This window comes from Patagioenas fasciata, chromosome Z (genome assembly GCF_037038585.1).
Source record: "Patagioenas fasciata isolate bPatFas1 chromosome Z, bPatFas1.hap1, whole genome shotgun sequence".
NCBI classification, from domain to species: Eukaryota; Metazoa; Chordata; class Aves; order Columbiformes; family Columbidae; genus Patagioenas; species Patagioenas fasciata.
Genome location: NC_092560.1, coordinates 66,524,516 through 66,551,138, shown reverse-complemented (window position 1 = coordinate 66,551,138; position 26,623 = coordinate 66,524,516). Strand labels below are relative to the sequence as shown.

Here is a 26,623-nt window from a genome sequence, read left to right as displayed (position 1 = left end):
GTCACGCCCTTCCCGCCGCCACCGAGCGCGCGCGCACGCAACTGCCGCTCGCGGAGGCGCGCGTGCCCGCGCGCCCTCGCGCCCGTTGTGCTTCGTAGGCGGCGGCGCTGTCAGGGACGGGCGCTGCGCGGGGCTCGCCGCGGCGCGCAGGGTAAGGGCGATGCCCCTCTCGGCGGCCAGCGCACTCCGCGGGGACGAAGCGGCTGCACACCGGCCTCTCGGAGCCCCTCGTCCCTGGAGCTCGGGGGTAGTGGGGCGGAGCGGGCACCCTCCGGGCGTTCGGTGGGCCCCAGGCGGCGGGAGGGGCTGGACGGTGCGGCCGCTGTCCCCGCCGTGCCGAAGGGGGCCCGAGGGCGGCGGGGAGCCCCGCTCCTGCGGGACAGACCCGTCCTCCGGCCCTGAGCGAACAGCCCCTGGCCTGACGCGGCAGTGGGAGTTGGGCGGCGGGGGACACGGATCGCGGCACCTGGCCGTGGCCGTGGCTGTGGGGGCGCGTCCCAGACAGCGGGACCCTGTGCTGCCCACCCGCTGGGGCGTGTCGGCGCCGAGGAGCAGGGCACAGCGGCGGCCGCTTCCTCGGCCCTTCTGTGCGGGGAGCCCCCATCCGGCCGTGGCCGCCGCTGTGCAGCCCCGGCAGCCGCCCCCCAGCCACCGTTGCTCCGTCCCCGCGGCAGCGGTTGCTCGGCGTGGGTTTGGCTGCACATCGGTTTGCTCGGAGTTGCCGAGAGAAAATGATGTAGAGAGGGCTGGCTCTGGTCTTGCCGTTCATTTGATGCTGGTTTTTAACCTGTTTTCCCCTGGCGACTGGATGAGGTTGTGCCGTTTTAAATCGAAATATTTTAAGGAAAAATAACTCAGAAAGTTGGAACTAACATTTTCCTTAAAAGTTACGTAACTCCCAGCTGATGCTGAATGCAAACCAGACGAAACCAGTAGTGCCACTAATCACAAGTGTGCACTGAGGTCACAGTGTTCCAGTTTTTTGTTCAAAGTGAACATAAATCGTTGAGCAGCATAACGACAGAGAATATTATACTTTTTATTAAAGTAAGTCCTTATGTCATTAATTTTATCAATGTGTCCTTTTAATTGATTTTGACTTAAAGAAGTGGTCCTGCTTCCAAGTGCACGTGTCTTAGAAATAAAATCCAAACTATATTAAAAAAAGAAAAATGAAAAAAAAAAAAAAGGAGAAAAGTAAGTTGCTAAGTTATTTTAGCCTTGGTGAATACTCCCACAGGAATGAATCTGAGGAAATCTATGCTCTTTTGCTGACAGTTAAACTATATAATTGTAGGAGTTCTCCATAATCCATACAATTTAACCACTTGTTTCAAGGCATCACTTTATTGGGCTTTCTGGTGAAGGACTAGTTTTGTATACTTCTTGCTGAGGTTGGTCGGAATACTCTAGGAATTAATGTTTCTGAAATAAGAGATCCCATTGTTTTTAAGGGATAGGAGAAACTCATCAACTTCAAGATGTCATCCATCAAACGTTTGGTTTATGCAGTCATCCATTTCTTGAGAGAGCAGAGTCAGATGGATACTTTCACTCCAGATGAACAAGAAAGCTTGGAGGGTAAGTGATAAAGGTGCTAATATGTGTATGTATAATACCTACCCATATGTTAAATTGCATGATGTATATTATCATAGAAAGTAACTGGAGTGACCTAACTGAAACTGCCACCAAATATTATTGGTCAAGAAAATAATGATCTTCATATTTCTAAGATTACTAATTTTAAAACATCTCTCATTTAAAAAAACGTTTTAAAGTTACAAAATGTGTGCTACCTTAATTTTGAGCAACAGATACTTTGAATCTTATCAAGTTAAGCAGTGCCATAATACTGACTATGGTAATGATTTGTGTATGTGTCTGCTGATTCCTTTTTCTCTTTACTTTTAAGTGTGGTTTCTTTCTGCATTTTGTGTTTGATAACAGAAGTGCTGGCAATGGAGGAGGTAAAACTATTACCATATATTGGTTTTGGTATATGGGAAGAACTGTTCCATACTTGCAAGACTTCTGTGTAATTTATGAGGGAGGCTAAGAGATCCTAAGAATACAGAAAATAAAATAAATGCTTTGCATTTCTTTTACACTGGAATAGCGATTCCAAAGAGCACATAGTAGTAAATGTTTTCAATAGGGTATAGTTCCTGTTATAGATCCAAGACATATGGACATAGATACAGAAGGATGGACTTACGTGTGTATTCCTCTATTGACAGACATGCATTACAACTTTTTAACTTCATAGCATCTTTCTTTCTCTTTTATACTGCTTTTATTCCTTTTCCCTAATTCCTGGAGACTTCATGGCAGGATGTATCACAATGTGGAATTAAGCAAGAGAAGAACAAAAAGTCCTAATTCTGGAATAAGCTTTTCATAGCATCTATTTAAAAGAACTTTGCACTGTTTCAAGCAATCTTTGTATGACTCAATCAGAGGAGGGATTTGGAGATAAGAGGGGGAAGTCTAGGACCAGCAGCGCAGTGAACAACACCCAGGCGTTAAACACTGAGTTACATGAAATCTGAGGTGAAGAGAGTAGACTTTACTGAGGTGCAAAGCAAGTCCTGCTTCTCAGTGGCATACACTTAAAAATCTGAACATGGTGGGTGCTCCCTTCCAGTGTCTAGGGGTTTTAGAGTGCAGTTGTTCACTAATGTAAGCAAGGAAGAAACATTTGTATCATGATAGTCAAAGGATACTCACAAAAGAATATAAGCCAAAATATTTGGGTGTACATCAGAATCTGTAGCATTTTATACATTTGAAAAGTGGCAGTCATCTGTGAATTTAACCTGCATCAGGCTATGATGATGTTCAGCTGATGAAAGAATTTTTTAGAAGTCATGTGAGAGATGTATTTATTTTGGTTTTATAATAAAACGGATGAACATTGGGTTATGACTGAAATTTACCTGATAATGTCTTAGAGCAGCTTTAGCCAATGTCTGTATGAAGGAATCAACAATTTTAAGATTCAGTTTTCTGAACAAAAAATATTATCAAACCTCAGTTATGCTTAAATGCTGATGTAGAATTTACTATTTTAATACAGATATGAAATCCTAATTTTAGAGCTGTGCCCTGCCAAAAGCATGGTACCATATGCTACGTGTTAGAGGATGGGAGGTGGGCATTCTGAATAACTGACTCATTTGAGTTATGCAAAATATCTTTAGTGTGTGTGACGTAGCAATAACAGAAGTCCCACCCTCTGAAGTGTTTAATGTTAGGTGGAGACACAAGGGATGAAAAAAATTGACTAATGTTTTTCATTGGTACCTTGTGTACCTCCTTGGTGTCTCTGAAAAGATAAAACATTGTATGATTAAGTGTCTATGCCAAGAAGTAATTTAAACAGTTCTGATTCCCCAGAAAACAATAAAAAAGCTAGGACATTACAAATAAAATTGAGACTTTCTCCAAATAGAAGTCTAGCATGTGTTACAACTCCATTTGTATTGATAACCTGCACTCTGCATGTTTGCATTATATAGCAATGTCTATGATAGTGTGAATTTCCTCTGAGAATTTTGTACTTGCACAATCAATAAAAATGCCTTAATTTGAGAAAGTGGAATGATTGGAAGGTAGACTGGAGAAATATCCTCCCCTACGACCTAGAATCTAGAGCACTGGTATAGATCTCTGATGGTTAATACTCAACCGTATTGGATGAACTAGAAACTTCACTTCTTCCAAGTTATATTTTATACAGTATGTTTAAATGGCAGTTATTTCTCTTTCTTGTTTATAGTTTCTTTTCTTTTTTTTTTTTTTTTTTTTTTCTCTATGGCACCAATTTCTGTGGGATTGAAGCAGAATCTCTCTACAATGTGCACAGGCTGTGATTTTTTTCTTTTCTTCTAAGATCAGTGTACTGCAATGAATTTCTCTAATGCAGTGTTTCCAAAACAGTGGAATGCACTCCTTAAGACAAGGGATGCGTGTACTATTACGTGTAAGATGATGCGAGGTGATATTGCGTACTAAAGGGGCCTCAATAGCCCAATTAATTTTCATTATTCAGTGATGGACAACTTGTGTGTCTGCTGTTATACCTTGAACAGCTTGCAGCTTGTTCTTGGATAGTAAAAAATCCTGGAGCTGTGTGGGCTTGGGGATGCTGAACTGGACTCCAGCACACCTCAAGAGCTCTTGTTGCCAGGTAGTAGCTGTTCACGTGAGCCCCAGCTGTTCAGTAGGGAGGTAGGTGTCTGTACTCATTCACAGGGTAGTCAGCACAAGCTTCAGCAACTGTGTAGGCCTCTGAAAGTATGTGTGACAGTGGAGGTAATTGGGAGAACAGATAACTTTGGCCTTTGAAATCAGACATGGGAAAAATCTTAGATTAATAGCTCATGTGGTACAGCAAGTCTTTCAAAACTTACTGACAGTATCAAGCTTGCAGCAGTTGACAGTGCCTCACCTTGATAATGGGACTGTGAGATGCTGTCAGTCTGGTCTCTTGGGACAATTTTCAGACAAAACCAAGTTTTTAATACTTCAACTTTACTGGGGTCAGGTTTTTATGTCACATTAAAACAGGGTAGTTATTGACCTTGTCACAACTTAATATGTCCTCTGATTTGGAAAAGTTTCTGGCTTGGCTATGTTTATTTTTACACATTTCAATTGTTGGGTTGCATGTTAACCAGTGCTTATTAGTCTAAGCTATGGATTAATCCTGTAAGAGCTCCTTATTTTGTTATACCTGCAATATGTAGATTATAAGGATTATAAATTCAGTTTTCGGTTAAAGGAGAAATGTAGGAGTTCACTGTAGCAACTGATTATTTCACAGAGATGCATACTAGTAATAATACTATACTCAGGATTATTTTGTTTGAGTATAATTTGCACTGCAACACTTTGCAGAAATCTCTTGTATGATAGAGAATTGGTGTCACAGACTTAGCGCTTTGAGAAAGATAAAGGAGGGGGCTGTATTTTAAATTTATGCAAAGCTGAAGTGAGGCATTCAGGACAGGGAATGCCTTTAGCTTAAAATAAGCTTGAGGGGAAAATTTGTGAGTATACTATGGCAAGTGGCTTCCTATTAAGTCAGATAAGGAAAAATGAGGTATGTAATTCCACCAATTTTATTATATGCCTGGTAATAAGTACTATTAATATATAATTCAGAATTCAGCATAGTCGGTGCTTACTTTACAAGAATTAAGATTTCTGCATAGCAGGAGACAAAGGAGTTGAACCCAAATCCTTCAGCACTCTTACTCGGTAGCTTAGAACCTGGCAAATTGATACATTTTTAGCATTTAGAGGTTATAGGAGCAAGTAGTATGCATGTTTAACAATGTATTCAATTGTAACATGTTATCAACAGTAATTTTGTATCATATTTGACTTTTTCTGGATAATTTCTATTGCATGTTATCAGAGTTTTTAGAAAATTACAGCTTCCAAGCTTTAGTATTTATTTTATGTCTACTTCCCCCCGTCCCTTCTCCCAGCTATGACATAGAAAATAGGGCTCTCAAACTGGCCTCACTATTGTTAAATTTCAGTAATTTTACTTCCCTAATTCTGGCTCAGTGTTAAGGTTCATTATAGTGCACACAGGAATTCAAATTATATTTATTATATTAATATTGGACTGAAATTCAATTTAAATTCTAAGATTCAGTTTTTACAGATACTTAATTTGAATTCAGTTACTCCTGGTTATCTGTAGTTTGAGTTTAAAAAGTCATTGTTCAAAGTAGGCTTTACACAGGCTCTTCCGTGTTCCTTCTTGGTTTTCAGTCTAAAATATTTAGATAATACAACTTAATAAAAGACATTCTAGTACATTCTCAAGATGATAGGGAATAAAATGATATAATTTGAGATATTGTAATTGACAGAATGTGTATCTATACAGAATTGTATATAGTGATTGCCATTGATCTTCTTTTGCTGAAAAATATGTGAGCATGTTTATAACTTCATTTAGGTATTTGGCCTTGCTTTTTTTAGAATTGTTTATTGTGAGAATTTTTGCATAATTGCAGGTTTGGGAGGGCCACTTAGTCCTTACACAACAGAACATATGAAAGGATATCGCACACACATGATAGGATAAAGGCTTGTAATTAATGAAGCATTTTATTAAGAGACAGTGTCTTCAAATCGCTATATTCCAAAAAAAAGATAAGAGTAATAAGTATCTGGCATTTAATCTTTACAGTAAAGATGAGCCATTTTGTTGCAGCTATTATGTTGCACAAATATATGGCAGTTGTGGTGTTTTGAGGTGGAGTGTGTGAGACATGCATGGTTGTACTATGAATTGTGGAGCTTTTGTTAAAACCCCACATTTTTGTGTTAAAAGAAGAAAAAAAATGCAAACATTAAATGTTTGAAAGAATTGAAATAAACGTTTTAAATCCATTTAAGAATAATGGCCTAACTGTATTCAGTCTAGCTTATACTATTTTTCAGCAAGTCAGTTCTATGAGGACCAGGTAGCCTCTCTTTATTTTATGATCTGTTTCCAGAGCTGCTTTTACTAGCTGAATAAGGAAGTGAGTCACAGCTTTATAAATAAATAAGTGAAATTATACTTCTATTGAGAATCTGGTGACCTTTTTTTTTTTTCCTTGTAAGTTGCAATTCAGTGTCTGGAGACTGTGTTTAAGATTAACCTGGAAGATACTCATCTTGCACCTCCACAGCATTTGATAGAAATGTTCACAAATTCTTTTCAAAAGGTAAGAGTTTAATTTCTATTCTAGAGTTGCTCTGCCAATATAGACTAATATTTCATGTTGTATACACAATCTTGAAGTGCTGTATTGGTCAAAATGATGTAGAAACTTAAAGAAAATATGAAAAAAGTGTAATTTCCATAATAGCTAGCAGAATGAGAATCTTTTGGGGCAGAGGGAGGAATTAATTTCAGCTAGACAGGGAAAATTCCATATAGAAAATTACTAAACAGTGAATGTCTCATTCTCACTCGAAGGGTTTTATCCTTCAGTTAAGCATTTTGCAATTCCCAGAGATAAATGTCTGTGAAACGCAGACCTTAACTCCTTTGCAGTTTGCTGGTGCTTCTTATGCCCTTCTGGAAACAATGTAATTTTTCAGTTTTAAAAGCATCTCCATGAACACTAACCTTAAAATGGGAGCTTTGAAAATGTGTACTAATTATACATGTTATATGGGATCCCGAGTACAGGAAGAACAAGAACTACCAGGATGGCAAATAGGAGAGTGAGAAGGAAGAAAAACAAGACTGTAGAAACATATCAGCTCTTTTCCCCTTGGCTTCCTTAAAGCGTGTGAGCCATAAGGTGTTTTGAGTAGTAGAAAGCAAGTCATCTTTCTCTTCTAAGGATATTTTAGTGATGTGTAGTTCTTTCATACTACCTGTGCTCTACAGAAAATCTGGTTGCTTGTTGATGCAATGCTGCCCAGGGCATATATTTTGTTGAAAAAAATCTTGGTTTGTTTACATACAGAATGACATGCTGCCTCTCTCAGATCCTTTTCCAGAGGATGTTCTAAAGGCTGACCAACTGAAGGATGAAGGTTTGTAATAAACATAGGAATTAACATCTTATGCCTTTATTAAGATTTTTTGTTATCGTGGATAGTGGTAGTACGGCAGCTGAGCAACACACAAATTGCACAAAACATGAAACTTATATTCTCTGTTGATTGTTATGTTGTAAGAGGCCTAAGTGATTTGCTCCTTCCGGGGTTTAAGAAAATATAGTCTATTCTCTCCCTCACTCAGGAGGTTGCTTAAAAACTAAGGGATAACACGTGAAGTTCTGGGCAACATTCCTGAGTAGTAGAATGAACAATTATTGTTCGGTATATTATAGATTTATATGTTTGTCCATAGAATTTCTATACAAGTTTCTACTTTATATTGAAAAGGTTATGGAGTGTCAAGTATTATGTGCCAGCTGAATATTAAAACTCTGGTAAAAAGCGGACCCAGCTGAAGCCAACAGACAAATTCTTGTGAACTTATGAGGGTTAGTATTTCACATATGTGAGGTAGTTTGTATGCTCTGTAAAAACTGCAGAAAAGCCATTTGTTTATTTTCCCTTTGATATATGTTATTGCTGTTATGTGAGGAAAAGCAGTTGTACCACAGAAATCTTCACTAATGCTACCCGAGGAGGAATCCATTTTATTTCCCCCAGAAAAGTAGGGGTGGGGGGAAGAGCATGTACTAATAACTGATATGAATTATTATCAGGTGGATTGATGCTCAATAAATCATGTTTTTATGACCTATTGGATTTTCAGATATTTAAGTTTTATAGAAAAAATAAGTAAGTTTCTAATTGCAAGGAAGATGGAATTATCTTAAAAATACCTATAGAAATTGGCTAATGAACAGCAAAACAGAATAAGATAGCTGATTTTTCTTTCTTGGTCGTTATGAAGCCAGGAAATAATATAATTTACTTGCCTATCATTGTATATCACTTGACACTTTGGCTTGATGTAAGCTATGTAAGAGCACATATTATATGTAAGTTTGTATAGTGTAACAGTGGCTTGATACTAAAAAGTTCTGGGTATTACCACAGACGATAAGTAGTATTTCTGTTATAGAGGACACACATTCATAAGTATAACCATTTGTGGGTTTATTTTGTCTTAAGAATTTTTGTCTGGTGCTAAAATAAAATATTACAGTTGCTTTTCCCTCTGTCCTGAATTGTGTAATCTCACCAGAAATAGTAAGTCTAGCTATTTTCTGTTTTCATTTAGCCAATATTGAGCTGGAGAGAGAGAGCAAGAAAGGTGCCCACTGATACTAGTTCTAACTTAGTCCTGTACCCCGGGTCATCTTTAGTTCAGAGCAATATCAGAAATTCCAACTTTGATAGTCATTGATGGCAGTTTTGTTGTAGAGGAATGTTAACTGCTGCAATCTCGTTGAGTGCAGCGAACTTGCAAGTCTTTATCTGACAACATGGTTTAGTGTACAGACCTTTACCTTAGATCAAAGCAATGATGTGTTGATGGTGGGCCTGTGGAAATGAGACAGATATGGTTAAATTCTGTGTATATTTTTTAATTGTGCAATTACAGTTTCAGTAATGATAATAACTTGATGATAACTTAGTTATTTAAATCTGGTTTTGTTTGTTGAGCTCTCCATGTTCACAAGAACATTCAAGAATAGTTGTTTTCAGTTAGCACAGCTTGCTCCACAGTCTTTTGCTTTCTATCAGAGACAAAACATTGCACTGACTGAATTTTAGCAGTCTTTCTTTGTGCAGTTACCTACATCTGTAGTAATCTGTTGACTTACCTCTTCTCTTGCTTGTTTTGGGAGAAGGCTGAAATATTGTACCAAAATAAAAGTAAGTCAGTGGAAGTCTGCCATTTTCCTGATGATTTCTTGTCATTTCTGGGAAACAACAGCTTCTTTAAGATCTAGCAGGCTGAAGATCTGTAGTCACAGGATCAGGGACAACCTTAAACTTGGGCATTCTGAACTAGGAATTTTTCTCTACTATTCTGTCATCAGGAAAGAAAGAAATTACCAGAACTGCCCTGTATTGGAGAGGAAAGAATGTGTAAGATATCTTTTGTTTTGAAAGACTTTACTCCAGAATTTTCTTTCTATAGCAAAGTTATATTTTTCTAGTTTCTTCACCAGACTTAAATAATACAAAATATAAAACTTCATTGGACTAGAAGTTATGAGCTTCATGGATGAAAAATGTTACCTCTGAATCATTTTAGATTGCCTGTACTATATAAAATTTTCATTATCTTAATGAATGAAATATGTAGCATCACAAAGGCCTAATATGCTTTGTTTTGCTTTTGTTTGATTTTCCGTGTTGTATGGATAGTTACAAGAAAGTTGTTGAGACGTGAGAAAATGAGACCAAAAAGGAGTTGACACATAGCCTATTGGATTATGAGGCTTTCAAAGGTGATAGCTAAGACTGATGAATCTATATTAGAGTGGAACTGCAATCAAAATTATACTTCTGAACAAAGTGATCTCTGCTTAACAGCAGAAACTAGCTGGAAACTATGAAATAGCAAGATGAGAAGGGGAAAGTGTATGTGGTAGACTACAATGTACATTAAAAAATAGTAGATATTTTATTTGCATTATTTCATGCCAGTTTTATTTAAAATAACTCTGGTGGCAATTACAGAAACGTGGTGGGACAGTTCACATGACTGGAATGTGGTCATGGATGGCCACGCCCTTTTCAGGAAAGACAGGCCAGCCAGGCGTGGTGGTGGAGTGGCTCTCTATGTGAGAGAGCAACTGCAATGTACTAAATTCTGCCCAGGAGCGGATGAGGAACGAGTTGAGAGTGTATGGGTCAGGATCAAGGGACAGGCTGGCAGGGGTGATACTGTTGTAGGTGTCTATTACAGGCCACCAGATCAGACTGAGGAAGCTGATGAGGCCTTCTATGCGCAGCTGAGAGTGGCCTCACAGTCACAGGCCCTGGTTGTTGTGGGGGATTTTAACTTCCCTGATGTTTGCTGGAAGGACCATTCAGCCAGCCAGCCACAGTCCAGGAGGTTCCTCCAGTGCACTGATGATAACTTCCTCATGCAGATGGTGGAGGAGCCAACCAGGAGAGGTACACTGCTGGATCTCATCCTCACTAACAAAGAGGGTCTGGTCGAAGCAGTAAAGGTCGAGGGCTGCCTGGGTTGCAGTGACCACGAGATGGTGGAGTTCAGCATCTCGTGTGGCAGGAACAGAATAGCAAGTAGAATTGCAACCCTGGACTTTGGCAGGGCTAATTTCAGCCTTTTCAAGCAATTGCTGGGGGAAATCCCATGGGCAAGACTGCTTGAAGGAAAAGGGGCCCAAGAGAGCTGGCTTGCATTCAGAGATTGCTTCTTCCATGCTCAGGATCAGAGCATCCCCACACGTAGGAAGTCGAGGAAGGGAGCCAGAAGGCCTGCGTGGTTGAATAGGGATCTGTTGGGTATGCTCAAGCAGAAGAGGCGAGTTTACAGGTCATGGAAGCAGGGACTGGCCACTTGGGAGGAATATAAGGCTGCTGTTAGAGGATGCAGGAAGGCAGCTAGGGTAGCCAAGGCCTCCTTAGAATTACAGCTGGCGAGAGGGGTCAAGGACAGCAAGAAGAACTTTTTCAAATACATAGCAGATAAAACTAATACCAGAGGCAATGTAGGCCCACTGATGAATGGGGTGGGTGCCCTGGTGGCAGAAGACACAGAGAAGGCAGAATTGCTGAATGCCTTCTTTGTCTCTGTCTACTCCGCTGGAGGCTGTCCTGGGGAACCCTGTACCCCTGAGATCCCGGATGAAGCCAGGTTAATGGAGGAGTTTGCTTTAGTCGATGAGGACTGGGTTAGGGAACAATTAAATAGTCTGGACATCCATAAATCCATGGGTCCAGATGGGATGCATCCGCGGGTGCTGAGGGAGCTGGCTGAAGTCATTGCTAGACCGCTATCCATCATTTTTGCCAAGTCTTGGGAAACAGGAGAGGTGCCCGAGGACTGGAGGAAAGCAAATGTCACTCCAGTCTTCAAAAAGGGCAAGAAGGAGGACCCGGGTAATTATAGACCGGTCAGCCTCACCTCTGTCCCTGGGAAAGTAATGGAACAGCTTATCCTTGGTGTCATCTCAAGGCACATCAGGGATAAGAGGGTCATTAGGGGCAGTCAGCATGGCTTTACCAAGGGTAAGTCATGCTTGACCAACCTCATAGCCTTTTATGAGAATGTAACAAGGTGGATGGATGATGGCAGAGCAGTGGATGTGGTCTACCTTGACTTCAGTAAAGCGTTTGACACAGTCCCTCACAGCATCCTCACAGCTAAATTGAGGAGGTGTGGTCTAGACAATAGAGTAGTGAGGTGGGTTGCAAACTGGCTTAAAGAGAGAAGCCAGAGAGTGGTGGTCAATGGTGTGGAGTCCAGTTGGAGGCCAGTATCTAGTGGAGTGCCTCAGGGGTCAGTACTGGGGCCAATATTATTCAATATATTCATTAATGATTTAGATGAGGGAATTGAGTGTACTATCAGCAAGTTTGCTGATGACACCAAGCTGGGAGGAGTGGCTGACACGCCAGAAGGCTGTGCTGCCATCCAGTGGGACCTGGACAGGCTGGAGAGTTGGGCAGGGGATAACCTGATGGAATTTAACAAGGTAAAGTGTAGAGTCCTGCATCTGGGCAGGAACAATCCCAAGTTCCAGTATAGGTTGGGGAATGACCTATTAGAGAGCAGTGTAGGGGAAAGGGACCTGGGGGTCCTGGTGGACAACAGGATGACCATGAGCCAGCACTGTGCCCTTGTGGCCAGGAAGGCTCATGTCATCCTTGGGTGTATTGCAAGGGGGGTGGTCAGTAGATCGAGAGAGGTCCTCCTTCCCCTCCACTCCGCCCTGGTGAGACCCCATCTGGAGTATTGTGTCCAGTTCTGGGCCCCTCAGTTCAAGAAGGACAGGGAACTGCTGGATAGGGTCCAGTGTAGGGCAACAAAGATGATTAAGGGAGTGGAGCATCTCCCTTATGAAGAAAGGCTGAGGGAGCTGGGGCTCTTTAGTTTGGAGAAGAGGAGACTGAGGGGTGACCTTATTAATGTTTATAAATATATAAAGGGTGAGTGCCATGAGGATGGAGCCAGGCTCTTCTCAGTGGCAAACAATGATAGGACAAGGGGCAAAGGGATCAAGCTGGAACACAGGAGGTTCCACTTAAATTTGAGAAAGAACTTCTTCTCAGTGAGGGTAACAGAGCACTGGAACAGGCTACCCAGGGAGGTTGTGGAGTCTCCTTCCCTGGAGACATTCAAAGCCCGCCTGGACACATTCCTGTGCGACCTCACCTAGGCGTTCCTGCTCCAGCAGGGGGATTGGACTAGATGATCTTTTGAGGTCCCTTCCAATCCCAAACGTACTGTGATACTGTGATACTGTGTGAACTTATCTCTCTCAAAAGAGTGCAGTCATAACTGCCTCATATAGAGGCTATATTGTGGCTGCTTTACTTCTTTCATTCATAGCACTGTATGTTTGAACTACTTAAGAGCTTTCTATAATTTATTTCAGGTAATAATCACATGAAAGAAGAAAATTATGGTGCTGCAGTGGATTGTTATACTAGGGCTATAGAACTGGATCCAAACAATGCAGTCTATTACTGCAACAGGTAAAACCAAAATAATACACACTTTTCATTCCCGAATTTCATTATTTTAAAGATAAATTGTGAAGTAATTCAAAACAACATGAGGCTGGAAACCCTCACTATTCAGAAATTTATTATGTTGAATTTGTGAGAGATCTGAAGTGAAAATAAGCTCATTCCACATATCTGTATGAGTTTAAGGTGTAATATGGGCTTTTAAATTACTTGTAGCACTTGAGATCAGGTTTTTTTGATACTTAGGTTGTCCATATCAAATCATTATGTAGGCTATGATTCCCAGTTTCCTGAGAGTGGTAAGAGCCATTTTTTCTGGTTTTCTAGTGACGCAGCTGCCATCTCTTTCTCCACTAGTATTTACTTTCCCTGGAAAAAATATCATCCATGTAGGAATATCATTTTTATGATGACATGCTGAAAAGTAACAAGGCTGCTGTTGTAGTTTCATTGCATAATCTATTCTTCACCATAGTGAAGACACAGTGACATGGGAGCAGATGAAGTCTGGAAGGGCACATTAACCCAATAGTAGAAGTATGCTCTTTCAGTACACTGACCTGAAGACCAGCATGAGAACAAAGGCAATACAGTCTATGAGCCCTACTGGAACTACCCTGCCTCTAGAGCCTCTCTGCTCTACACCCTTCAGTGTGTCCGTTACCAGAAGGATATATTAACTTAAGTGCTGTCAATCTGGCCTTGTGACACTGTACCCAGTGGATTTTTGTATTTTTGGAGCTGTACTTCCATTACTCCGGAGTTTTCTTAGTGATAAATAGAGGTGAAAGCTTCAGTGTTACGTGGCATGCACCAAGAGAAAGAAATGCACAGTTGACTAATATTTTACATCTTTAAGATGGCAGTTTGAAGTGTATATAATCTCTTTTCCTCAAGAAAACTGATCACATAAGTTAATTTAGTTACAAAATGGAAATGTAAGACCAGACTCAAAAGCCTTCCAAAATCACTCAAAGCTTCCTCTGCAGAATGGGCTTAAGCACCAAATCTGTAACTGGCAAGAATAGAAATACTTCACTCTGTGCTTTGTATCGTTACATATCACATTTGTGAGAACCAAAATGAATCTCAATGTCAATAAGCACAGTACTGCATGGAGTTATTGAAAAAAAGACAGGCAGATGCTTGGAGTTTTGTGGGTGAAGTGGTATTTGAATAAATATAGGCCTTATTCTTATCTTTCTTAAGCTAGTTTGGGAGCAATGGAAATATACTGTCTTCAACAGTATTGCTTTTTACTCACAGCAGTGAGAAAAAGAGGGCTGAGATGCTCTTAAAGTTTTAACTGGCTTTATAATCTTTCTGTAAACATGGAAAAAACATTTTCTGTTCAAACACCTGAGAGAATAATTGTTGTCCATAGCTTTTATCCATACATCTTCACTGGGATCTGTGGAGCTGGACAACTGCTAAACAACCTAAATATTTAAAATATATAAGGAGTCCTATTTGGAAGAAACTTTAATCAGAGTCAGAAAAACCTTGCAATTTGGAGATTATCACATGAGAAAGGGTTGAATATAGTGATGATTATAGCATCTGACTTTCCTAATAAAAATGCTTCATGCAATGGAAATACTATTATTTCTACCATAGTTTTTTTAATCAAGGAAGAACAAACTAGAGTGTTTTGAGACCTTTCGAACTGGGCAAGTTTTTAGTATTAATCTGTCCAATGTCCTTTTTAATTTGGGCAAGTCTTAGTAATTCTCTAATATAGAGATGGAATTGTAATTTAGTAATTCAGAGATTACTGAGAAATGTTATCCTGATTTACCTGCAAGGATGAGTTGCCTGATGAAAAAATAAATAGGGGAAAATCACAGCATTCCTTTGAATGGCAGTAGAACTATACTTCTCGATGGAAAACCCCAACTGTGTAAAATACTTCTGCTTAATGATTTTATGTAAACTACTACTTGAGAGTTTCATTTTTTGTAACAGGTTTTATTATGTATTTTGTGCACAGTTATATACTGGATCTAAAACAGTTCCTTATAATTATTTATGCTTTGTGTACTTAAAGGTGAATGTGTGTTCTCCAGAGCACTGCTCTAGCACCACACTTAAGCACATACCTAATTCAGAACATTTGCCTGTCCTACTTAATTGAGGAAAGCTGAGGCATTGCTTAAATAGTGAATGAAAAGTCAGTAACGTTAAACAAGCGTAAAGTTAAGTCATGGACATGTGACTATCTAAGCTTGGTCTTTGGTTTTGGTTCTTCTTTGTGTGTGTGTTTTTGACAAAACTCTCTCCCTTCCCTCCCTTCTTCCTCTTAGGGCTGCTGCTCAAAGTAAGCTCAACAACTACCGGGAAGCAATAAAGGATTGTGAGAGAGCCATAGCTATAGATCCGAAGTACAGCAAAGCATATGGGAGAATGGGGTAAGCTAATACAAATCTGAGTAAACCTTGAAGACCCAAGTGTAAATCCTCATTGGTGTTCTGAAATAAGTGGAGCTAGGTTGTTTTACTTAGCTGACATTCTGGTTCTGAAAGTGTAGCAATTTTCTGAAGATGACCCTATCAAGCTGTCAGCTTTAAATTTTATATATGGTTGATCTCAGCATTTTCAGATCATATTTCATCAGTTTATGTTTTTTTAATTTCAGTTTATCAATTTCGCAAATTTAGTTTAGAAAGTCGTGTTTTTTCTACCTCCTACATAGTTATGAGTAATCAAAGTTCTGGGTCTGGAATAGTGAAAGTGTTAATGATGCTGTTAGATAACAGAATCCTGAAAGTAGAGGGATAGCAGGAATAGAGGCTTAATTTTTCTGTTCAATAGCTCTTTGGAAGCAGATAGTTTAGCACGACTAAGCTATGTCTCTTTGATAGTTTTTCTTCATCCTATCTGTTAACAGTATAGCCTCTTTAGGCTGTGGGTCTGATTAAGTACTACCTGAAAAAAAAAGTCAGGAATATTCTGAATGGTTGTCCTGGTTAAAAACAATGGGATATCTATTTCAGTGAAGGGCCATTTTTCTAAGATGTGGCCTAAGAAGGGCCTTTTTCTGAGGTTTAGATTTTCAATAATCAAACATGTTATGGGTGTATGGCTGCATGTTGCATAAGGCTTTTAAGGTCATATCTATACTAGTAAATTAAAAAATGCTTGGGATTGTTTGGTAGGTCAGCTGGCACAAAATGGCTAATATCTATGTTATGAAAGTCTAGTTTGCAGTATAGAGCAGCCGCATCATGCCTATTGCTAAATTGCATTGGTCTGTGTTAAATTCTGAACCATGCCCCAAAATTGTCTGGGTAATGCTTGTTTGGCTGGAACAAAACCATGCCAAGGGACGTTCATTTAAGATCAATGATGGTTGAATTCTATCACTTGAAAGCTTTTCCCAGGACAGTTTATTTTACTAATACAAATGTAGCCTGTCTTTGAGATGAATAATTCACTTGAAATTTTAGGGACTGTTGAAGTGGTTTTGTCATATTTAACTGTCATTAGATAGTTTCTTCATATAGGACAATCCGAGATCCCCAGATTTCTGTGAGGTGGAGGGAAGTTACAGGCTGATTTACTTGGAAACTGGAGGTTATTTTAGAAATTTAGGTGTAAGACCAGCATGCCTTTTGATACACAATATAAGTGTGATCATTCTTGGGCAATCATGCTTCTCTTTTTCTGATTGTCTAGTTGTTTTATAGAGGATATATTTTGAGCTACAAACCATTGTTTAAATTAGCAGATGGATATAATAATACATTTGGTGTAGAGTGGATGAGAAAACTGTGCTTTTTTAGTAATAGCTGGGAAAAAAAAGTGCAGTATTCACCTTCTGAACAAAAAATCCTTATGAGAAAGCTGTGTTTTCTGACTGCATTATGCAGGCATATCAGTTTTTCTCAGGGTTTGACAGAACTCTTTTTCTGTCACAGCAAGATGCAGAAGTGCCACAGAAATATGCAGAGAATGGGAGCCATGTAGACAGTTAGAGTGTTACTTCCAGCATGACCCCAAGAGAGGACTTGTCTGGGTAGGAATTGTGAGCAAAGAAACTGTCACCCACTCTTCTGACTTGTACTGTGTTCCAAGAAGCAGAATTTTACATACTAGCTCTGTAAAAGAACCACTATTGCATCACAGAAATACCTGATTGCATTTCTTGTCTGGTCAGAAACTATTTGGGCAAGTTAATGGGCCAAAAGTGAGAATATTTTTTATGGGAGTAACTGTGTTAAGACAGAAAACATTAATATTGCATGGGTTCCTCCAGGAGCTTTACTGGAAACTCCTAGAGTTTCATACTGTTAGTGGGTTCATCATCACTGAATGTAATGACTCTGACTGATACATCTTAACACACTGAGGTCTCTTGCCTGAGATAAGACTAAAGTCTTGTTAGTGGGCATTAGCACAGGCTTCTCAACACAGTCTGTGTAGCTCAGCACATACCAAACAGGGACTGGAGTACTAAATAGCTGAATGTAGGTTACACAGATATTTCACAAAATGTGGAAAAGATCTGTTTAGTTTTGTGGTCAGTATAAATTGAAAATGCGGTAGAAGATAGAACTGCAACTGCAATCAGATGGACTTCTGGAATAGCCCAAAGAAAGATGATGTTTTAAATGTAGTAGCTAATTGCATCTGAAAACAAATATTGTTTCAAAAGTAGTAGATCTGTCCTGTGCTCTCCTGAACTGCTGGAGAAGAATCTTTTTCAGAACGTTAAGCAGACTTCCTTGATACAAGGGTTTCTTACAGCATATTACAGATGTTACTGCTATCCTGTATAACCCATTTGTCAAGCTGTTGAAGATCCAAAAAGAGAACCTTGCACTGATCGTAAGACAAAAGTTCATTATGCTGAAACTTAAATACTCCAGTATTTAATTTCTTGAAGCTGCAGAATTCACATTGAGAGTATCTTCACCCTACTTACCCATGTACCCTTCTGAATAAGCTCTTGGATCAAAAGGACCGGAGGAAGCATTTAGAGGAATTCCCAAGCTTAGGCAAAAAAGTAATGGATGCTGGATCCAGCTTGTGCTTTCAAAAACAGACTAAATCACTTGATGATGCCAAGGAGTTTTTAATGTAACTTGCACATATGTGGAACTGACAATGCAACAATAATTCTTGAGGGATCATCTCTTCTGCAAAAATAAGTGCTTCCACTAAGCAGTAGTAACACAATAGCAAAACTTGTTCTAACTTGGTGCTCAAGCTAAAAACTAGTTTTGAGAGGCTGTTTTACTTAGAACAGAAAATGTACCATTATCTTTTGACGGTCATTTATGTTCTACCCAGGATTTCTTTATTTTACATTAGGTTGGCTCTGACCTCAGTGAATAAATATGAAGAAGCAGTTACCAGTTACCAAAAAGCACTGGACCTTGATCCAGAGAATGACTCTTATAAGTCAAATTTGAAAATAGCAGAACAGAAACTAAGAGACATGTCCAGTCCTGTAAGTTCTCTCTGTATCTTTATTTACAGTAGTTTTAACTGAGATTTTGTAGGTGAACTTATTTTCAATTGCCCTTGTTTTTTTGTAGACTGGAACTGGACTTAGTTTTGACATGGCAAGCTTGATAAACAATCCTGCCTTCATTAGTATGGTGAGTATATTTAAAGCTTTACATTATACTGTTTTTACAACTGAAGTTTTAAGAACAGTTCTTGTTTAATAACACAAGCAACTTTAATGTTTATTATTATAATGGCAATGGTTTCATTATACTGAATTTAAACTTTTCTAATTCATTTTACACTCAAAACAAGAAGTGAAGTATCAATCTCCTATAATGCCTGTCTTATTTCCAATTCATTCTATCTTACTTATGAAAAATAGTGCGCATAAATCAGATATGCTGGTTTTATAGATGGCATAATAGTACAACACTTGTCAACAGTGTGGTGAAAATGTCTTTTCTATTTTCCACATAGCAGTTAACAATTAATACCAAGAAGTCACATCTTAAGTTGATTCAGATGCAATCTACCCAAGAGTAAAGTAACTCTACTTCGGGACAACTACTCAAGAGAACCTTTCTGTTCTTACTCTTTGAAATGATTCCTGACATCCTTCAGTGTCAAAACTTCATGAGATGTGCAAACAGTGAATATAAATAATATATAGTGCATTCTTTTACTTCCAGTATAATGGCAAATTGTGGTTTTGATCCTCAGAAGTTTCTTAGCTAAATGGTATGAATTAACTTTGAAGAATGAAATTTGGAGAAAAGAATGCAAAAATAATATATTTCCTTTGAGAACTCAGTGAAAACTTTACTGCCTCTCTGATAGCTTCATTAGGTCAGGATATTTCAACCAGTGTTTCTGTGTAGAAAAGCAGTCCTTGAAAGAGAGATCAATACATCTGGTCCAGTACCATGGTCCAAATAATAGAGATGGTAGGCAAAGAAGCAGTGATCGAGTTCTCTACTGGGTTTAGTGATTAAGTAGCACTGGAACTCTGTGTTCACTGGCCGCATAACTTACTCAGTCTGTATCTGTTTAGAGTCCAAGATACACTTTTAAATATGGAGCTAACTATGGGGAAAGGATTTTTTGCATCATTTCCAAACAACACCTGGTCAAGCACATGTAACACAGCCCATTCAGCCAGGAACAAACGCATTATTTTCCTGTGGTGTAGTTTTTTTGTTTGATTTTAAGGAAAAAAAAAAAATACTCACTGTATGACCTTGAGAAAGTTATTTCTAGCCTCCATTTTGGGTGCATAAGCTACCTCAGATTTGCTACCGATGGAAAAAAACCCAAAAGATCCTATATTACCCATAAAATTGACCTGAACTTGGCAATTCATATCCAACTGTAGACCAGAGAAAAGAGTTAATTAATTTTTGAGACATATATATGTGGAGATACATCGACCAATAAAATGAATATTTGTATATATAACTTTTTTTGTAATTCCCTTAAAAAGATAGTGAATAAGCAGATACTGCATTGTGCCTATTGATCTTGTATTCACACAGACACTGATTTCTGTAGGAATTATGTTATTAGCTTTAGAATAGAATAGAATCATAGAGTTGTTTTGGTTGGAAAATACCTTTGAGTCCAACTGTTAACAACACTGCTGAGTCCACCTCTAGGCTATGTCCTTAAGAGCCTCATCTACATGTCTTTTAAACACCTCCAGGGATGGTGACCACCACTTCCCTGGGCAGCCTGTTCTGATGCCTGACAGCCCCCTCCAGGAAGAATTTTTTCCTGTTATCCAATCTGAACCTCCCCTGGCACAACCTGAGGCCATTTCCTCTTGTCCTATCACTTGCTACTTGGCAGAAGAGACCAACACCCTCCATGCTACAACCTCCTTTCAGGTAGTTGTAGACAGCGATAAGGTCTCCCCTCAGCCTCCTTTTTTCTCCAGGCTGAACTGCCTCAGTTTCATCAGCTGTTCCTATTAAGATTTGTTGTCCAGACCCCTCACCAGCTTCATTGCCCTTTTCTGAACTCTCTCCAGCACCTCAGTGTCTTTCCTGTAGTGAAAGGCCCAAAACTGAACACCGGATTCAAGGTGCAGCCTCACCAGTGCCCAGTACAGGGGGACGATCAACTGCCAGGGTCCTGCTGGCCACACTACTCCTGATGCAAGCCAGGGTGCTGTTTGGTTTATTTTATAGTATCTGTCCATAAACACCCTTACACTATGGTAAATACAAAGTGATTTTTGAGCTATCTTACCAGAAATTTAAATAACCTCATTCTTACTACAAAGTAAGAAGACCTGTAATTACCACAGAAGATACACATTACCACAAATCATGCTACGAAGAAAGTCCACACTCTGGTTTGCTCTGCAGTATCTTGTGGCTACAATATTAGCAGCTGATAGTCAGTGGTAACAGTAGTTGCAAACCTGATTTATCCAAGCTGGGAATCAAAAAGATACAGACCTTCCTGCAAAAAGCCGCGTAGAACACCTTTGTTCTTAGAAGTCTTAAGTTTGGGGTGGTTTTTTGGTTGGTTGGGTTGTTTGTTTGTTTGGTTTTTTGGCACTGGGTTTTTATGTTTAATGTTGTCATATTTTTCACGTCTGAATCTGTAATCACTATTTTTTATCTAATATGTAACAAATTGTCTCGGTTTCATATCCTTGAAATATTTTTTGCTGGGCAACATGTATGTCTGTGCACATAAACTTAGCTTAATTTTGTAATAAAACACAGAAGACAGCGTGTGGATTTTTTTGTTTCTTGTACAACCTAAGTAGTAAATGTGTTATAATTTCAACTATATACTATCTATTCTAGGCAGCAAGCTTAATGCAGAATCCTCAAGTTCAACAATTGTAAGTATTTAAATGGAGTAATGTTGAAAGAAATGTCTTTTAGGAGTTTAGTAAGAGGAAAGGTGGATAGTACTGTATTCCTGAAAATGTAGTTTTAGTTTTGCATACTGTAAATAAGACTACCACAGTTTCTTCTTCTTCCAGCTTATTTCTTCCCAGCAATTCAAAAAAGAAGTACAGTTTATTGCATATTGTAAAGGTCCATGCATATCCCAATGCCAACACTGTGCTAAATGTTCCAGGATGTCGGGGATGATGTCAAATGCCATTGGTGGCCCTGCTGCGGGTGTTGGTGGCCTGTCAGATTTGTCCAGCCTGATCCATGCGTAAGTGTCATGAATTGCAGTTTTAACTGTTCCATTTCTAGAAGCATCATTGTTCAACATCTATTTAAAAGGGATAGTGTCAAGCCAATTATACTGTGGCCTGTCCCTATTGTATGCCTGATTATTATCCAAAGAGAGAACTCAAAGACTCATTTTCCAAGATCTTGTTTGTTTGCTTCATACAATTCCATCAACTGGAATGACTGAACTCTGTGCTCAGTTCCAATTTCTGTTTCTCATACACTGTTTAGTTTCTAAATGCCACTTATTAAAAATGCTCCTTTAAACCTTTAAGTACTCCTACACATGCTTTCAATTTGTGTTGATAAATTTACTATCTGATGTCCTAGACACTAGTTAGAAAAGCCACAGATTTATTTAGCATGGGTTGCAACAATTTCTGCTTTGGCATTCCTCCATTTTGACTAGGAAAGCTTCGGGGAACTCAGTAGTGTCCACAAAAACCAGGACCCAAGTATTTTATAGTATAATGATGCTAATCTATCTGGAAAAATCTGTACATAAACATGCAACTTGTTTACATGGCATGACTTCTTAAAAGGCATACAATTTTACTTTATTTCAGCATTCTAGTCTATTTAAAACTGTCTTTAGGTTTTGCCCCTTCAGGGCAGAAGTAATTTATAATTCACATCACAGACAGGAATGTGCCCCTACAAAATCATGGATTGTTTTCACAAAAAAAGCCATGTACTACACCTAGATCTGTGAAAACGGTGGCTTGCCTTCATCCTGCACTGTGGTTTGAAGAAGTCTAGATAATTTGCTACTTGGGCAAAACACAGAAGTTACCAAGAAGCCACGCCAGGCTATTCATGAAGTAGTATGTTTTACTTACCTGCTTTTTCTAGTAAATGAGTGTGATGCTTGTCTTTTTACATAGAATTAAAATCATCTATTAATTTAACTCTTAACCTACTACAGTTACGGAGATGGGTATGTCATTATTTCTGTCATACAAGACATAAATATGTAATTTTATGCTTGCTTTCTAATGATGTCTTGCTCACAAGTACAAGTTGGCAGCTGCACACTGTATTTCTGGAAAAAATAATAGAAGGTTGCACTTCAACTGCAAGAGTAGTTTTCTTAAACAACTAGAATGAATCCTCTCAAAAAGAAGGGAGCAAACCACTGGGGTAGATTTGTTATTCAATTCTAGTCTGATCAAGTAAAGCAATACTTTGTCCTTCATATGATCAAGCAGATGTAATAGTCCAAAATAATGTAAATGAAGATCTGATGATAATCCTGTTTAGAGAGACTTTAACTAGATAAAGTCATAACACTATAGATATCTCAATTAAGACTATATAGCAAGTTATCTTTAGTCTTAACTTCCATATAATGCAACCTTTCAGTTGTATTAGGTTATCCTGTTTTCTAACAAATGCTGCTTGTCAGTTTTTTTCACCTCTTGACTTTACTTAAAACTGTTCAACACAGGGGGCAGCAGTTTGCACAGCAGATACAGCAGCAGAATCCTGAGCTCATAGAGCAACTGAGAAATCACGTCCGGAGCAGATCTTTTAGTGGCAGCACTGAAGAGCATTCCTGACTTACAGAAGGCATGTGAATTGGAATGGTATATAACCCCAAAATGCATACCATAGTTAGTAGCAAAAGCACCATTGTAACTCTTCTGCTTGAATAGAAGACAGAAAATTCTTTGTGTGTGTTTGCAAACAAGAATAAATCTGTTAAACAGATCTATTGCACATAACTCAGAACATATCGTTTATGCATAGTTAACTCCTCTGAAAAATAATACACTAAATATGTGGTTTATTAAAATCTCTTTAAGTAAAAGTAATTTTCAGTATGTGCATTAGATTGATCTCCAGGGCTACTGAGTGTGGAGTTTGCAGTGGGTGATCTTGCGTAACAGCTTGATTCTAACATCCTGGTGTAAAAGGCATAGTATTCTTATGCTGAAAATCTTTATGGCTGTAGTCCTTGTCAAATATTGAAACAATAGGCCCATCTGGTCTGCCCTTTCATAATGAGCATAAATCAGTGGTGGAGTATAGAGTATACTTAAAACTAATGATTAAAAAGTTTTTCTTTAAGCCTGTGGGAGGGGCTGTTGTTAGTAACATGAAATAATATTCAACTTCATTGGGCAGGAGGGAGGGAGATGATTGCATTTGAAGGAGTACCACAAACTGTAGACAAAGAGGACACTAATCCCAAGTAGGACAATACAGATAAACCAAAATGGAACTTGGCTTAGGAAAGAGTATTAAGAAGTTTTAGGCTTTTCTACTGCCATGTATACCCTCAAATCATGATGGTAGCCCTGGAGGTCAGCATTATGGCACTATTTTCCTAGGCATGGCAAACTGTATTACATTCTGTATGTATGCAGTGTTTAACATAAGCTTAAAATTCTTAACTGTAATAAGCTGAAACTGATCCTGTGACTGTACAAATAACTAGTACTGAAAATTTATCAGAAAAATAACTGCCTTAGAAAGAACGATTCTCTTTCTATTCTTGTGCGGTAAATCACTGGCTTAAATAAGGAATTTTTTGTTTGTTTCATTACACATACCCATTTTAAGTGATGGTTATATGGCCAAGTTAAAGATTTTTCCACTCTGGTATTTCTGTTCCTGTCTATCTACCTATTTCTGTTCTGGTACAAGGCACTTGTTCTTACTCCAAGGAGGTTCTCAACACTCACACTTTTTTCTTGGTTTATCAAAACTAATTTGAGAAGCTTGCTTTGGTTCCTAAGACAAGGTGACCTCTCCTGGCCAGTTAGACTGGAGAAGGTATGTGGAGAAGTAACAATAGACTGCCAAATAGAGAAACACAAAGGAACTCCTGGACCTCTCACATGATAGCTGACTCATCTTGTGGTCAAAAAAGAGCACCTCAGGTAGAAACAATTGCAAAAATTTGGGGATAACTTATGTACTTGACTCTAACAAATGCTGCTTGTGCATCTATTATATTAGTCTTCCCCTACTAAAAAGGGGGAGCAATGTTGGAGGAATGCAGCTGGATCAAGCAAAAATGAAAACTGAAGAAAACACAAAAAGAGAAAATCTGTATTACCATCTGTTGAATAAAGACATAAAGCTTAATAGAGCAACTCAAACAACTTTAAGACATTTCATACTTTATTCAATAGAGCTTGCCTACACACAGCATTAAAATACTTTAAAAAATTCTCTATGTAAGTTGATGTAGCTGCCTTTTTGAGGCTGTAGAGATACTTAAGCTTTACATTAAATGCATTTCCAAGCAACAGCTTCTGACAACGTGTGAGGACAAAGAAGAAAATCTTAACAGGCTTCTTTTTTCAGAGGTAGTTCAGATTCTGAATCTAATCCATTTAAGAGAACTGCTACTTAAGTTCAGTTACATTTATTAGGACAGGATACGATTTACAAGAAAAGTCTATGGAGACTGTAGGTGGGATACAACTACTGTACTAACATTGCTTGGAGTAGTGTGTTGTGTCAGGAGAGAAGCACTGCTCCTAGCATATCTCCTGTTAAGCTTCATGGTTCCTCTTAGTTCTATTTAACATTTTCAACTGCTCAAAGTGAGCTTTAGTAACTTTGATAAGGGGAACCAATAAATCCAGAGTAGACTGGACAGCACTGAAATCTCTCTCACTGAATTTATCCCTACTTCGTGAGAGCAATCTTCAAGCGGTCAGTTGCTCTTCTACTTTAAGATGAAGAGAGTGTGAAGACCCTCTTGAGAGTTCCTTGAGAACTACAAAATATGGTAATATTCAAAGACTGGCTGTAGAAGCTGTACTGTCAAGTACAAGCTTACTGGATTTATGGGATAACTATCCCCAAGGTTAAATGGATGGAAAGCATTGGTTAGTTATCTGAAAACTGCTACTGAAATCAACGTTATAGAGTGATAACTTTCATTTCATGTGCTACAATATTGTCACGTTCAGGTTTTATTCTGGTACAGATAATATGTAACCAGAGTATTTATTAAAACATTGATGGCATTAGCTAACCCATTAGAAATGTGCTGCAACTGGCACAATACTTGTAAACATTCTTTGTTTCTTGTATATTGACAGAAAGGGCTTTATTGCCTAAATAAAAAACAGTGAAACCAATAACAGGAGCTGTCATGACATGTTTTTCCATTTAAATCAGGAACAGAGGGATCATTTATGCTTAAGTCTCTTTTGCCTTGAATAAGCTAAATTGTTTCTCAGTCATGCAATATGTCTTAATCACAGGGTAAGGAAGGAATCTTTTCCTGTGTAATAACTGCACTTTGTTTTGCACTAAAATTTTTCATCCTGCTAGATCAAATGGTAAACCACAAACTCCCTGAATACTGTTTTAATTTAAGGTCAATTGCCGTTTATCATTCAACCAAGCAAACAGGCATTTAACACCTCGTTAGTTTTGTGTTATCACTGTGCCATCAGCATACCTGTGATAATTGTTAGAGAAGAAAATGTTTTGCACTCAAATTGTAAATTCTTGTAACCTACTTGCATGGAAATATATTCTTCTAATTATGCCTGATCATAAAAACACCTAATGAAATATTTGGCTTAGAAATTGTTTTAGTTGAACTTTCTGTTCTGTAACAAGTACAAAGTAAAATCATTCATGCATACTGTGAAAGAACTAAGTCTGCAGCTTTGGATTCATACACTGTTACAAGGCTACAGAAAGTCATAGTGGCAAAATGCAACTTGTCTACTATTTCTGTATCTCTCCTACCTCTTAACTAACATATGGTTACATCTCCTTCAACTTGTGTCAGTTTAACTTGAAAATAGATTATAAATAAAGTTATTTCCATTTTT

At 38.6% G+C, this 26,623-nt stretch overlaps 1 protein-coding gene across 1 annotated transcript; it reads left to right on the top strand.

Moving 5' to 3' along the window:
• Positions 1 to 21: 21 nt before the first annotated feature.
• On the top strand, positions 22 to 26,622 carry SGTB (small glutamine rich tetratricopeptide repeat co-chaperone beta). The gene is made up of 11 exons (XM_065861591.2): positions 22 to 151; positions 1,455 to 1,581; positions 6,634 to 6,737; positions 7,491 to 7,560; positions 13,068 to 13,167; positions 15,465 to 15,569; positions 18,475 to 18,613; positions 18,702 to 18,764; positions 21,432 to 21,469; positions 21,712 to 21,795; positions 23,263 to 26,622. The coding sequence occupies exons 2-11, from the start codon at positions 1,482 to 1,484 to the stop codon at positions 23,372 to 23,374; spliced, it is 915 nt and encodes a 304-aa protein (XP_065717663.1). The 5' UTR covers positions 22 to 151; positions 1,455 to 1,481; the 3' UTR covers positions 23,375 to 26,622.
• The last annotated feature ends 1 nt before the right edge of the window (position 26,623 follows it).